At 36.5% G+C, this 13150-nt stretch overlaps 1 protein-coding gene across 4 annotated transcripts in view; it reads left to right on the top strand.

Annotated features, from left to right (window-relative positions):
- Positions 1–13150, top strand: part of Clcn3 (chloride voltage-gated channel 3) — an 85814-nt gene that overhangs the window by 55848 nt on the left and 16816 nt on the right. For all 4 annotated transcript variants that reach the window (XM_008824938.3, XM_029559560.1, XM_029559561.1 and 1 more), the window contains 6 exons: positions 942–1041; positions 4131–4318; positions 5437–5559; positions 6852–7058; positions 9663–9743; positions 12011–12556. In XM_008824938.3, the coding sequence (XP_008823160.1) occupies positions 942–1041; positions 4131–4318; positions 5437–5559; positions 6852–7058; positions 9663–9743; positions 12011–12556 (1245 nt within the window). The remainder of the gene's footprint in view (positions 1–941; positions 1042–4130; positions 4319–5436; positions 5560–6851; positions 7059–9662; positions 9744–12010; positions 12557–13150) is intronic.

The raw sequence follows: 13150 nt of genomic DNA, 5'->3' as shown, positions 1-13150 counted from the left end.
GACCCTGTCTTAAAAAGACAAAAAGACAAAAAAAAAGATCTACTTCTAATCCTAAATGTTGTTAATATCTGTATTTGGATTCTTTTAGTATAAAAGGAACAAAATTTCCTCATTCAACTTAGAAGTCACTGTTTTTATTGCCTCTTGCAACTTCAAATAGATCTACTTGGAATAGCTCAAGTCTTTGAATTCCAGCTCTCTTACAGGAGAGTTGAACATTGATGTCCTAAATGGACAGTAGTAGAGTTTTTTAAAGCAGAAATACAAGTAGGACAGAAGTTTAGACTGGGGGTAGGTTTAGAAATGCATTCTTACGTAGAGAGGCATGCCCTGACTTGTTCTTAGTGAAGGGAGATTTGCATCATATCCATTTCCCTGTTGTTAATCTCCTAACTGCCTACCCTTACAGTCAATTGAGGACATTTTTCTTCTGTCTTACATAGTGATGGAAGGGCCTTTGGCTTTTATAATGGGATTGACGCTCTATACTTAAATTTTCTATACTGAACTTTTTTGTCCATGTGACTGTTTATGTTATGTTTTCGTGTCTCTTACTGATCTTTTAAAGTCTATTATATTCCACTTAACTACTAGGACCAGACATTTCCAGCTGTGTTATCTGATTTCTGCTGATATGTAAGTTACCTGTGTGTGACAGTTAAAGCTTGAATTTTATTCATTTTGAAACTCTTTAGGCCAGACTTGTATGTGGCTTAGGGGCTCTGACACTCAAATCTGGAGGTTATTATTTAAAGTCTATATCTCTGCCTTGTCATCTGGCTTATTAAGTACAGTAACTGACAGTGATTTTGCCCCAAATTTGCGTTCCCACTATTTTGTTCAGAAAGGACTATTTGTATTATAGTAACTGAGAAAATTTGTTAGAGTCTAGAATTATAGAATTAGAATTTGAAAAATTAAACAAACTTTTCTAATTTCAGATCAACAGTAAAAAAAAAGAATCAGCATGGGAAATGACAAAAAGTTTGTATGATGCCTGGTCGGGATGGCTCGTAGTAACACTGACAGGACTGGCATCAGGTAGGGAACTTAAGTGTTTAAGTAAGTAAGTAATCCTCCTCCTCCTCCTCTTTCCTCAGTTTTATTTTTATATATATTAGATTTTAAAACATTTGCTTCTCTTCTTGAGAAAAATCTTACAAAATATAAGGCCAGGAATGGGAAGCTTCTGCACCTGGTCTTAGCTCTGGTTCTTTCTCTATCCAACTCAGGTGATCTTTCTGGACTCACTTTACATATCTGTAAAATAAGTGCTTTTGATTAGAAAGTCAGGTATCTTTTTTTTTTTTTTGGTCTTTTTGAGACAGGGTCTCCCTCTTAGCCCCAGCTGTCCTGGAACTCACTATGTAGACCAGGCTGGCCTTGAACTCACAGAGATTCGCCTGCCTCTGCCTCCTGAGTGCTGGGATTAGAGGCATGCACCACCATGCCAGGCTGAAAGTCAGGTATCTTTTATTTTAGTAACATAACTAATAGTTAATGGTGTCACACAGTATTCTTTATTGTTATTAAATATTTTAATCAATTTGTCATGCAGTAATCTCACAGCTTTACATGTGTTTAACCCTCATGGCAGTTGTCCATCATTAATGCTGTCAACATAAGTGTTTTACAGATGAGGGGATTGAAGCACAGTAGGTGTGTCAAGTGACTTGGCTGAAGCCATATAGCCAGCCATAAGTGGCTCAGGAGATGGACTGTTCTGTTAACACTGCACTATACAGTGTATCCACAAAGTCCTTAGAGAGGAGATTCAAGAAATAGCAGTTGATGAACTAAAAACAAATATTAAAAAGTAGTTTTTAATCACTTTCAGCTTCCATCATATAAGATATGCTCAGAAAGCATGAAAAACTAAGATAATTTTTTTTCTAGAATAGAGAAGTATTGATAACTAATTGGCATGCATAAGAATTTTGTGGCCTCTGAGTGTAACCTATTGTGAGAATAACCCATACTTGCTCATAAGTTTATATATGTTTGATATTCTATCAGTAAGAGAATCTTCATGTGTGTAGCTTTTTGTCATGAATGATATAAACATCATTAATTATAACTAATGATGGTTAGATTTGAGATCTGTGAGATCTATGTCTTAAAATTTCTGACTTCAGTAGCCAGATTGGTAAGGCTTCTGGTAGAAGCTGTCTTTTGAAGGTATTTTAATGTCTTTTAAATGCTTTTTTTTTTCTGTTTTAAAATTTCAGTTAATTTGAATGATGTGACTAGTTTTAATTCCAAATAAAGCATAGAAATTTTATTTTAAAATATAGCCATCTAAAGATTTCGAAACTAATATGCAGGCTGGGCTTGGTGGCACATGTCTTTAATCCCAGTACTCAGGAGGCAGACAGACAGATAGACCTCTGTGAGATTGAGGCCAGCCTGGTTTATATAGTGAGTTCTAGGCCAGCTGGGTCTTCAGGGAGACCCTGTTTCAAACAAACAACCCTTCCCTCCCACCAAAAAACTAATATACATGTATTTAAAATTTAAAAATCTTGCCGGGCATGGTGGTACACATCTTTAATCCCAGCACTTGGGAGGCAGAGGCAGGTGGATCTCTGTGAGTTCAAGGCCAGCCTGGTCTACATAGTGAATTCCAGGACACCTTGGGGCTACAAGGAGACCCTGTCTCAAAAACACCAAAATAGTCCCTAATTTACCCTTTATTTATAAGAAGTTTTGCCGAGTCCTGCTGAGTCCAGGGCCTGAAGGGGTGAAGGTAACAGCGGCAGCAAAAATGACTATACCAGAAACCACAGTTGCAGTTCTAGTAGAGCCTGTTGACTGACCTGCTTGGGAGAGGTCAGCCTGAATATCTTCTTTCTTTTTTTGTTTTTCTCTCCAAGCAGCCTTCTACAACCTTTATTTATAATTAGAAAGCTTACAATAGCAGTAAAGCATCAGACCATGAATCAAACCATGAGTTTGCACAACAGTTCTCATTGTACAATATTTTTCAATAATCACAGTAAAAGGGAAGTAAAAAGTACAAAGATCAATGATTAACCTTTTCTTAACATAGCCAAGCAATGTCTTTATTGTTTTCTTTATAGCCTTGCGGTTTCTATTTTACCATAGAAGTGTAAGACAGCCTGTCCCCATTTGCCCTTTAATTTTTTGAATTTAACATTTACAAGTTGGCATGTATATTTGAGAAAACTATTTTTCTCATGGGAACGGGAACAACCAACTCTTTTTATTTATTGTCTAACCAATTTTCCAATTTACCTTTTTCCCTCTCCCTTTTGCTATCTCTGAACGTTTTGTATTCTTTGAGTCATATGATCATTTTCTCTATTTCAATATCCTTTATTATTTTGTTGCCATTTATCTTTAAGGGCTTTTCTGAATCGCTTTTAGTTTTTGTAAAAGAATAGGCAATTTTTCTTCATAGGTCATGCACCACCAGCTTTTTACTGACCTAGCTAATCTTTTTATCCAAGAGGGAATTTCCCTAAGCCAAGTAGTTTTTCTTTATACCAAACTTTAGTCTCAATAGTTCCTCGTTCAGGGTTAAAATCATAAACTCCTGTAAAAGGCAGCAGGGCATCTAGAGATTGCATGCTATCTTTTCCTTTTGGGGGAAACCAAGCCTTTTTATTAATCACAAAGTTAATCTGTGCTGCAATCCTGTACTCTGATTTATAGTCTGTATTTGCTTTTTCCGGATCTCTCATTACTTCAGCCGTTTTTCCCTTATAATGCGATCATCATATGTGTCACTAGGCTTTCCCACTATGAATTCAGAATTTCCTTTAAAATATTTTCTTTCTTATTGTTTCAGTAACATAATAATTCTGCTAAAGGCAGAGATTTCCCCGGTTTAGTTTCCCATTCCATCATCAGAATTGGTTATCAAAGTACTTAAAGAAGAGGTTATACAAATTACAAAAACCAGGAGTAACTGGGGAAGGGATTTCCACCAAAAGAGCAGCGGCCATCGGCTTTCGGCTGGAACTTTGTTAAACAGCACTCTTGCCAAGAACCACAGAACTCTTGGAGCCACCAAAGTGTCTTGCTTTCCATTAATCTCTGAACTCTAGATAGTCCCAAGACCTTCAAATGGACTTATTTTTTGGACCATTTCCAATGTGTTCTTACAGGGGCACTGGCTGGATTAATAGACATTGCTGCTGACTGGATGACTGACTTAAAGGAGGGCATTTGCCTCAGTGCATTGTGGTATAACCATGAACAGTGTTGTTGGGGGTCTAATGAAGCAACATTTGAAGAGAGAGATAAATGTCCGCAGTGGAAAACATGGGCAGAGTTAATCATAGGTCAAGCAGAGGTAAGTCTTTGCTCAAAATGAGCTAGTCATTGCTATAGTGAAAAATGTCCAGTTCATTTATAGAAGCACATAGTAGGTGATTATAACCTGCACTAAAGACAAAAAAAGACAAAATCTGTAGTAGAGAAGAAAGGAAAATACATAAATACAGCAAGAAAAAAATGAGGATTGTTTGAAACAACTTTTGTATTATTTAATGCATAATCATATACAAGGTGCATGGGTTATGGTATGGATTTATTTATCATGAGTTGTGGTAGGGAAGTACTCATTATGGCTTTAGGAACTGTGTGAACTTGATATGAGCTTGTTAAAATGGCTTAACAGCAATTTTTTGACTAGATTGGAAAATATGAATTATGGAAGTGTAAAATGTTTTTGTTATAAAATCAGCTCTTCTTGGTGGAAATACCTTAGGGAAATTCATAGAATTTCTTCCATGTGGCAGTGCAGCATTTAATTATATTATTACAACGATGTTTTGTAATAAACCTTCTTGAACTTAGGAAATATTTTATATATTCACATGGATATATTTAAAAGTGTTTTGTTATAGCCAAACTTTAAGACAAAAAGAATGTTTACTGGCGTGGTGTTCCTTTTGTTGTTTCTTACCTGGAGAATTGGGACAGAATGAAATCTGAGTACTGATCCAAATTTACCTCTACCAATGATTTCCAAGAAGTTTGTGGGTAGGCATAATTCAGCATATTAACGAGACCTTAGAGATCAGGAAAGTGACCAAATGGGAGGAGGTGCCTTGGTATGTATAGTAATTAATTTAAAAAATTCTGCTTAAATATTTTGTTTACATAAAAGTTATTATTGTGGAAATACGCTAGAAAAATAGAATAGAAAGACAAAGAGACTTTTAGATCTTTTACATACTTGTACATGGTAGCATGTGCCTGTTGTCCAAGCAACTGGGGAAGCTGAGGCAGAAGGTTTGCTTGACCACAGGAGTTTGAGCCCAGCCTAGACAACATAGCTGAATTCAAAATCCAAAAATACTAATAACACCAATAATAAATTTTCCAAATATTTCATCTGTGGCAAGGACGTGCATTGGTGGTATACTGTAAATCATATCCAGACTCTGAGCTGTTTTTGCTTTTTAGGGTCCAGGTTCTTACATCATGAACTACATAATGTACATCTTCTGGGCCTTGAGTTTTGCCTTTCTTGCAGTGTCCTTGGTAAAGGTTTTTGCTCCATATGCCTGTGGCTCTGGAATTCCAGAGGTAAGCTATATAATATTAGTACCTCGAATGGTAATTGCTGTGATGTTTTTTATCTTTAGGGGGAAAATGTACTGTTTTAGAAAATTACATTTTTGTAATATGCAAAAGAAAATTTAAATATAAACTGTTTATAGACATCACTAAAAAAAGTTTTCTCTATAATGATTCCATCATTTGTTATAGACTCATTTGTTAACAGATTCACAGGCATGTCCATCCTTTTGGCATTATAATATGATATTGTCATCTACAAACATGTGGGCCACATTCATAGCTATCCTGGGATACATGTGGCCTGTGGGCACAGATTAGACACGCCTATCATGTGAAAGTTGATTATCCCCCACCCCTTCCACCACTAATAGAGCACATGAGTAAGCAGATCGTTAGAAAGCCTGTTCAGACATCAAGAACTTCAAAAATATTTTGTGACCTAAAGTTCTTTAATGGATTAATTCATGTTTTGTTATTATGACCCTGATTTTAATATGCTCATTCTCTTTCTAAAACTGTTGATTAGATTAAATAAGTTTCAGATTCATAAATTTGACCATTTTATACTTTGAAAAAACTTTTGATCACAGCACATCAATAGTACAGATGTTTGTTTTTATTTCTCACCAGTAGTAACTTAAAAGAGAATAACAGACTTAAACTCATTTTGTTCTGTTTTATTTTCCTTTATCAGCTTTTTCCTAACTAATTTTAAAATAAGTGGCCATACCTTTTTTAAAGCTTATAGTAAGTAAAGATATCTTTAATAAGGAATCAATTTATATCCTGCAGTTGTCATCGATTGTCATTTGTCCTTCTTGGTATATGTAAAAACATTCCACATAATTATGCTACATTGAGAAATAATATTTTTATTTGACAGACTGTCTGAAATGTGTGTGTATATATGTGTGTGTGCATGTGTGCGTATGTGTGTGTATACACACAGCATATATATATATATACATATATATATATGCGCTGTGTTTATTCCTACAACAGAAATTCCCAAATTTGCCTTTTCTTGGTTATATAATTATGACCCTGCATTTACTTTAACATGATCTGTTATTTTTACTTGTTCATGAGATAGGGTTGCCTTTTATCTTTGGTTGGGTAGAGAATTGTATAATATACATTTAATGCATCTGCCATAATAAATTTTTTAATTGTAGGTTGTTCTGTAGTTTACCAAATTTGCTAGGTAGTTTGGCAAGTAAAATAAGAGAATATTTTAGGTAAGTTAAGTTCTTATGTTTCTTAGAGGAAACTAAGCTGCCTTAATCTTTGCTTTGTAGATTAAAACTATTTTGAGTGGATTCATCATCAGAGGTTACTTGGGAAAATGGACCTTAATGATCAAAACCATCACATTAGTACTGGCTGTGGCATCAGGTTTGAGTTTAGGAAAAGAAGGCCCCCTGGTACATGTTGCCTGTTGCTGTGGAAATATCTTTTCCTACCTCTTTCCAAAGTATAGCACAAATGAAGCTAAAAAGAGGGAGGTAAGTATTTTCCCTAGTTCATTTAACAGAATGATATTTGTTATATAAACTTGATTATCAGTTGAGTGATTTCCTGGTATAAAGCCATACATAATGCTTACTTTTTATATAAATTCTGTATATAGATTAAAACTTATTTGAGATTAGCCTGTAATTCTTCTTCCTTTCCTATCTAGCACCTTTCGAGAGTCCATTCCCACTGCTGCTTTAGACAGACCAGCCTGTGTCCCTCAGTTTCAGTTGAGTTGTTCAAAGATCTTTCCTATTGTATTCACTTTGCTTTCTACCCTACTTTTTGTTTTCCAAGTTTAACATTGTTTTGACTCTTCCTTTTTTGATATTACTATCTCCAGGGTTGGGAATCAGGCGGTTTTTCCCTTAGAAGCAGTGTCTAATGCCATCCATGGAAATGGTGTGTGATACATGGAAAGGATACAGGAGAAGTTGTGAGGGCCATGGACCTGCTGGAGTTTAAGTCAGAAATTCCCTTTAAAGGGGAATATGGAGAATCCCTTTGATTTAGACACTATTTTATTTATTATTTTTATTTTATGTGTATGAATGTTTTGCTTGCATGTTTGTAAGTGCACCCATGTCATGCAGTGTGTTTGGGGTCAGAAGAGAGCATCCAATTCCCCTGGAACTAGAGTTACAGATGGTTGTTAACTGCCTTGTGTGGGTGCTGGGAATTGAACCTGGGTCCTCTGCAAGAGCAGCCAGTGCTCTTAACCACTGAGCCATTTCTCCAGCCCCTATTTAGACACTTTAAAGCAATTTCTTTTGCTCTCTTTTGAGGGCAACATGAACTCTTCTAGCAGACCTTTACACTTTAGTTCATGTTTATACATTTTTCTGGGGGACTCCTGAGCATTTCTGTGGACTGAACTTTCTGTAGACTCCTGATCTCCGAGACTCTTGTTCCTTTTCCCAATCTGAGTCTGAAGCCTTAGATAATACAGAGATCTTAGAGCTTTTATATCTTACCAGATACTGAACCCAGGCCCTACCAAGGACGTTTCATTCTGATGTTTTTAGTATAACAAAACCCACAAACTTTATAAACTTTATTTCTATTCCTGCATTGGACATAGATACTCCCAATGTTGAGCAGGTCAAAGCATCATTATAGTGTGATTGTAATACTTTACTGTACAAAAAAAAAATGCCTGTAATCATTAGTTACTTACTGTTTGTCTGTTACTATGGAAGTACCTACTTGCATTTTAACATTGATTCCACAGTATTCCTAGTAACATGGCATTGCTGTCTTCATTTATCTGTTGGGAAGCTAGGCTTAAAGCAGCTAACAGACAGACATACTGACGATAACATACATAGTGATAGAATGTGGATTACAGTTCATTTTTTTCTGATTCAAAAATTCTGTTTTTAATTTCTGTGCTATTACTATAATTGTGTGTATATATGTTTATGATTTAAAAATATGCAAATCCTATATTACTGGGTGCCTGGTAATATTCTAAGTACTTTATATAAATATTCTAACATTATCACGTGATTATTTTATTTTATTTTTATTATTATGATCTTTTGAATCACAGTCTCCCTGTAGCTCCAGCTGATCTGGAACGTGCTGTGTAACTAGGCTGGCTTCAATCTCACAGAGGCGGGCGCCACCACACCTGGCTTTCACATGATCATTTTAGAGATGAGAAAACTGAGACACAGAAGTTGAGGTCTTTACCCTTGGTCACATAGGTAGTGGGTGGCAGAGGTAGGGCCTCAGCCCAGCAGTTTGACTTAACAGTTCATGCTCTTTGCAACTGAATTTTTCATTCCCAATTTCTCTTTCAGTAATAAAGTATTTGAAGAGATGCTTAGGTACCTTCAGATAGTTACTGTATTAAAGTAGTGCAAAGATGAAAGATTCTTAGAAAAACAGATAAATGTCTGAAGAAATGATAGGTATGGTTGATTTCCTACTGCTAGGAAATGAGCAATGGGTAAGTTCCTCTAGGAAGCTGTCCCGGGGCCCAGGAGAGCATGTGTGAACTTTTCTCTTCCTTGAAATTTCGTCCTTGTTGTCAAGTTGGTGACTCAAAGAGATTGTTGTTTGTTTTCAGAATGGTGCCTTTAGAATATATGTTTAGAATGTTAACAAGGATGGCAGGATGTTCAGAGGGCTTAGGATAGTTAAAATATAAAGAAACTAATGAGATTTAAGTTCTTTGAAAAGGCTTAGAATAATTACTAATGGTGAAGCAATTAGCTCTAAAATCTGGCGAAATAGTAACATTTAAAAATAAACTTTTATTTTTAGTTCCTCTTTTTTGTTTTCCTCCTTTGTACAAACAGTAGTGAAAGTTGTCTGTTCGTTTCCTTCTCTTCTTTTCAACATAACCACATTAGTGTATTTAGTGTGTGTTTTTGACTCCATAGTGAATCTGTGAATGAGGTTTCAGTTCAAGTAGAAAAAAGGGAGAAACCCAAATATCTTAGAAATGAATACTTTCCCTTTGCTTGGGGATGAGGACTTGTGAGTTAAATTCAGAAGAGGCGTTTGGAATGGTCATGGATAAAAGGTTTTGTTTGGTGAATTTGAATTGTTAAGAAAATAAGTCATAAGCCACGTTCTCTTCCTAGGTGCTGTCAGCTGCCTCAGCTGCAGGTGTTTCTGTAGCTTTTGGTGCACCAATTGGAGGAGTCCTTTTTAGTCTGGAGGAGGTGCGTACAGAAGCACATCAATTAAAATTATGTATAATTACATTCACGAACATATCTTGGTGTACATTTCAGTTTTATAAGTGATGTAATAGAGTTTAAGTTTTCAAATTTATTTTTAGAACACCTTTAAGTAGCTCTTATATAAAAAGTAACGATTTGTTCATATTCCATACCTACCAAAATTATGTTTTAAATATTTTTTAAAAAATATTTATCTTGGAACTGGTAAGATGGCTCAGCAGGTAAGAGCACTTGACTGCACTTGCAGAAGATCCAGGTTCAGTCCCCAGCCCCCATGTGGTAGCTAAAAACTGCCCATTAACTCCAGTTCCAGGGGATCCAGCACCCTCTTCTGACTTCCACAGGCATTGTAGGACACTGGTGCACTTACCTATATGCAGGGAATATAGTCATACACATAAAAAAATAAATAAACTATAAAAATGTTAAAAATATTTATTTTGTCGGGCATGGTGGCACGCACCTTTAATCCCAGCACTTGGGAGGCAGAGGCAGGTGGATCTTTGTGAGTTCGATGCCAGCCTGGTCTACATAGTGAGTTCTAGGACAGCTGGGGCTACAGGGAGACTCTGTCTCAAAAAGACAAACAAACAAACAAACAAACAAACAAAACCCTTATTTTAAATTGTGTGTGTTATGTGTGGGTATGTGCACATGAGTGCAATGCCCATAGAGACCAGAAGAAGGTGTCAGAGCAAGAGTTTTATTCATGGTTATGAACTGCTTGATGTGGGTGCTAGGAACTGAACTCAGGTCCTCTGCATGATGTTAACCACTGAGCCATCTCTCCACGCCCCTGTTTTAAATCTTTTATTTATGTATAACTATTAGTAATTATTCCTAGTTTAACTTTTCTTTGTTGGCCTATTTAAAAGTAGGAAGATATAAATTTTACTTAATAGTAAACACTAGAGCTATATCTCTATTGGCTAAATTGTAGTTCATATTTTTTAAGAAAATATTTTATTACTTTTTTATTATGTGTATGCATATATTGCTTGCATGTAGGTAAGTGCACCTGTGTTGTGCAATGCCTGCGGAGGTTAGAAGAGACCATCAGATCCCCTGGAACTGGAGTCATGGACAGTTGTTAGCTGCCATGTGGGTGCTGGGATTCAAACCTGGGTCTTCTGCAAGAACAACCAGTGTTCTTAACCACTGAGCCATCTCTCCAGTCCCTGTAGTTCATATTTTTATTTTACTGTTTTAAATTAATTTGTAAGCTGGTCTTTAAAAGTTTTGCTTAATGAGCATTATTTTTTGTAAGATTTTATTTTTATTTTATGTGAGTGAGTGTTTGCCTGCTTGTCTGTAAGTATACCACATGCATTCCTGGTGCCCGCAGAGGAGAAGAGGGTATCGAATCCCTTGGAACTGTAATTAGCTGCCATATGGGTCCTCTGTAAGAGTAGTAACTCTGTAGCCAGTGCTTGTAACTGTTGAGACATTTTTGTAGTCCCTTACTAGTTTTTCTTAAAGTTGATGTTTAAGGAAATTTTGTTGCTTCATCAGAATATAGTTTTTGTTTTCTCATTGGTTCTTAGAACTTTTTTGTTTTTATGTTTTACTTAAAAATATGCCTTGATTACATTTTTTTATTTTTATATTTTTTTAAATTTTATGTGTATGAGTGTATTGCCTGCATGTATGTGAGTGCACCCATGTCGTGCAATGCCGTGGAGGTCAGAAGAGGGCTTCAGATTCTCCTGGAACTGGAGTTAAGGACTGTTCATAGTCACCATGTGGATGCTGGGAATCGAACCCGGGTCCTCTCCAAGAGCAGTCAGTGCTCTTAACCACTGAGCCATCTCTCCAGCCCCTACATTTTTTTTAAAGTTCTGTTTTTTTAGTAGAAGAGCTAAATCAGTTACATTTTTATGAGTTATTAAGAATTGCTAATGGTGCATTTATTTTTAGCTACCATGATTCAATTACACGTGAAACTCCTTTTGGAAATTAAACAGTGCTAGGTATTCTAAATAATTAGACATTTGGGGCTGGAGAAGGTGGCTCAGCAGTTAAGAGCACTGGCTGCTCTTGCAGAGGATATGGCAGCTAACTCCAGTTTCAAGGAATTCAACACCCTTTTCTGGTCTTTGTGGGCACCAGGCATGCATGTGGTATACTTAACGTACATGCAAGCAAAACACTGGCACACATAAAATAAAAATAAAATCTTGCAAAAAATAATGCTCAAGTTGTGAAGGAGACATAATGATAATTTCTCTCTCTCTCTCTTTTTTTAGGTTAGCTATTATTTTCCTCTCAAAACTTTATGGAGATCATTTTTTGCTGCTTTGGTGGCTGCATTTGTTTTGAGATCCATCAATCCATTTGGTAACAGCCGCCTGGTCCTTTTTTATGTGGAGTATCATACACCATGGTACCTTTTTGAACTGTTCCCTTTTATTCTCCTAGGGGTATTTGGAGGGCTTTGGGGAGCCTTTTTCATTAGGGCAAATATTGCCTGGTGTCGTCGACGCAAATCCACCAAATTTGGAAAGTATCCTGTTCTTGAAGTCATTATTGTCGCAGCCATCACAGCTGTGGTAGCCTTCCCCAATCCATACACTAGGCTCAACACCAGTGAACTGATTAAAGAGCTCTTCACAGACTGTGGCCCATTGGAATCCTCTTCGCTTTGTGACTACAGAAATGACATGAATGCCAGTAAAATTGTCGATGATATTCCCGATCGCCCAGCAGGCGTTGGAGTATATTCAGCTATTTGGCAGCTATGCCTGGCACTCATATTTAAAATAATAATGACAGTATTCACTTTTGGCATCAAGGTCAGTGTTCACATGAGGTGGTACTGGAATAGTTTAGAAATGTTCACAATTTTTATGTATAATGAGAAATGAAATTTTGTCCAAATGATTGCAATTCTGAGACCCTAAGTCTGAAAAGGCCTCATTGGACTGAGATCCAAGGGGTTCCTAGTAGGTTCTGAGGACTGTGGGTTAATCTGTTTTGTTTTTTTTTTCTGCATTTTCCAGGTTTTAGGGGTTGCCTGCACTTCTTGATTCATGCCACTTTTCTTGATTTTTCAAAGCCAGCAATGGCTGGCCAAGTCTTTCCTTGTCTCGTCACTTATCTTAGAAGTATAAATCCCCCTTTCACATGAAAAAAAAAACCAAACCCTCCTGATTACTTTTTTGTTTGTTTATTTATTTATTTATTTTTTTGTGGCAGGGTCTCCCTGTAGCCACTGATGGTCTGGGACTCACATGTACATATACCAGGCTGGCCTTGGTCTCACAGAGATCCACCTGCCTCTGTCTCTCGAATCCTGGGATTAAAGGCATGTGCTGCCACATACCCAGATAAGATAGGATAATCTGTTTGAAAAGTCAGCTGGTTAACAACCTAATTCTCTATAACCC

The sequence above is a fragment of the Nannospalax galili genome, unplaced genomic scaffold (genome assembly GCF_000622305.1).
Source record: "Nannospalax galili isolate Female #2095 unplaced genomic scaffold, S.galili_v1.0 scaffold109, whole genome shotgun sequence".
In the NCBI taxonomy this organism is placed as follows: Eukaryota; Metazoa; Chordata; class Mammalia; order Rodentia; family Spalacidae; genus Nannospalax; species Nannospalax galili.
The sequence above is the reverse complement of the archived record's forward strand: the minus strand, read 5'-3'. Positions and strand labels throughout refer to the sequence as shown.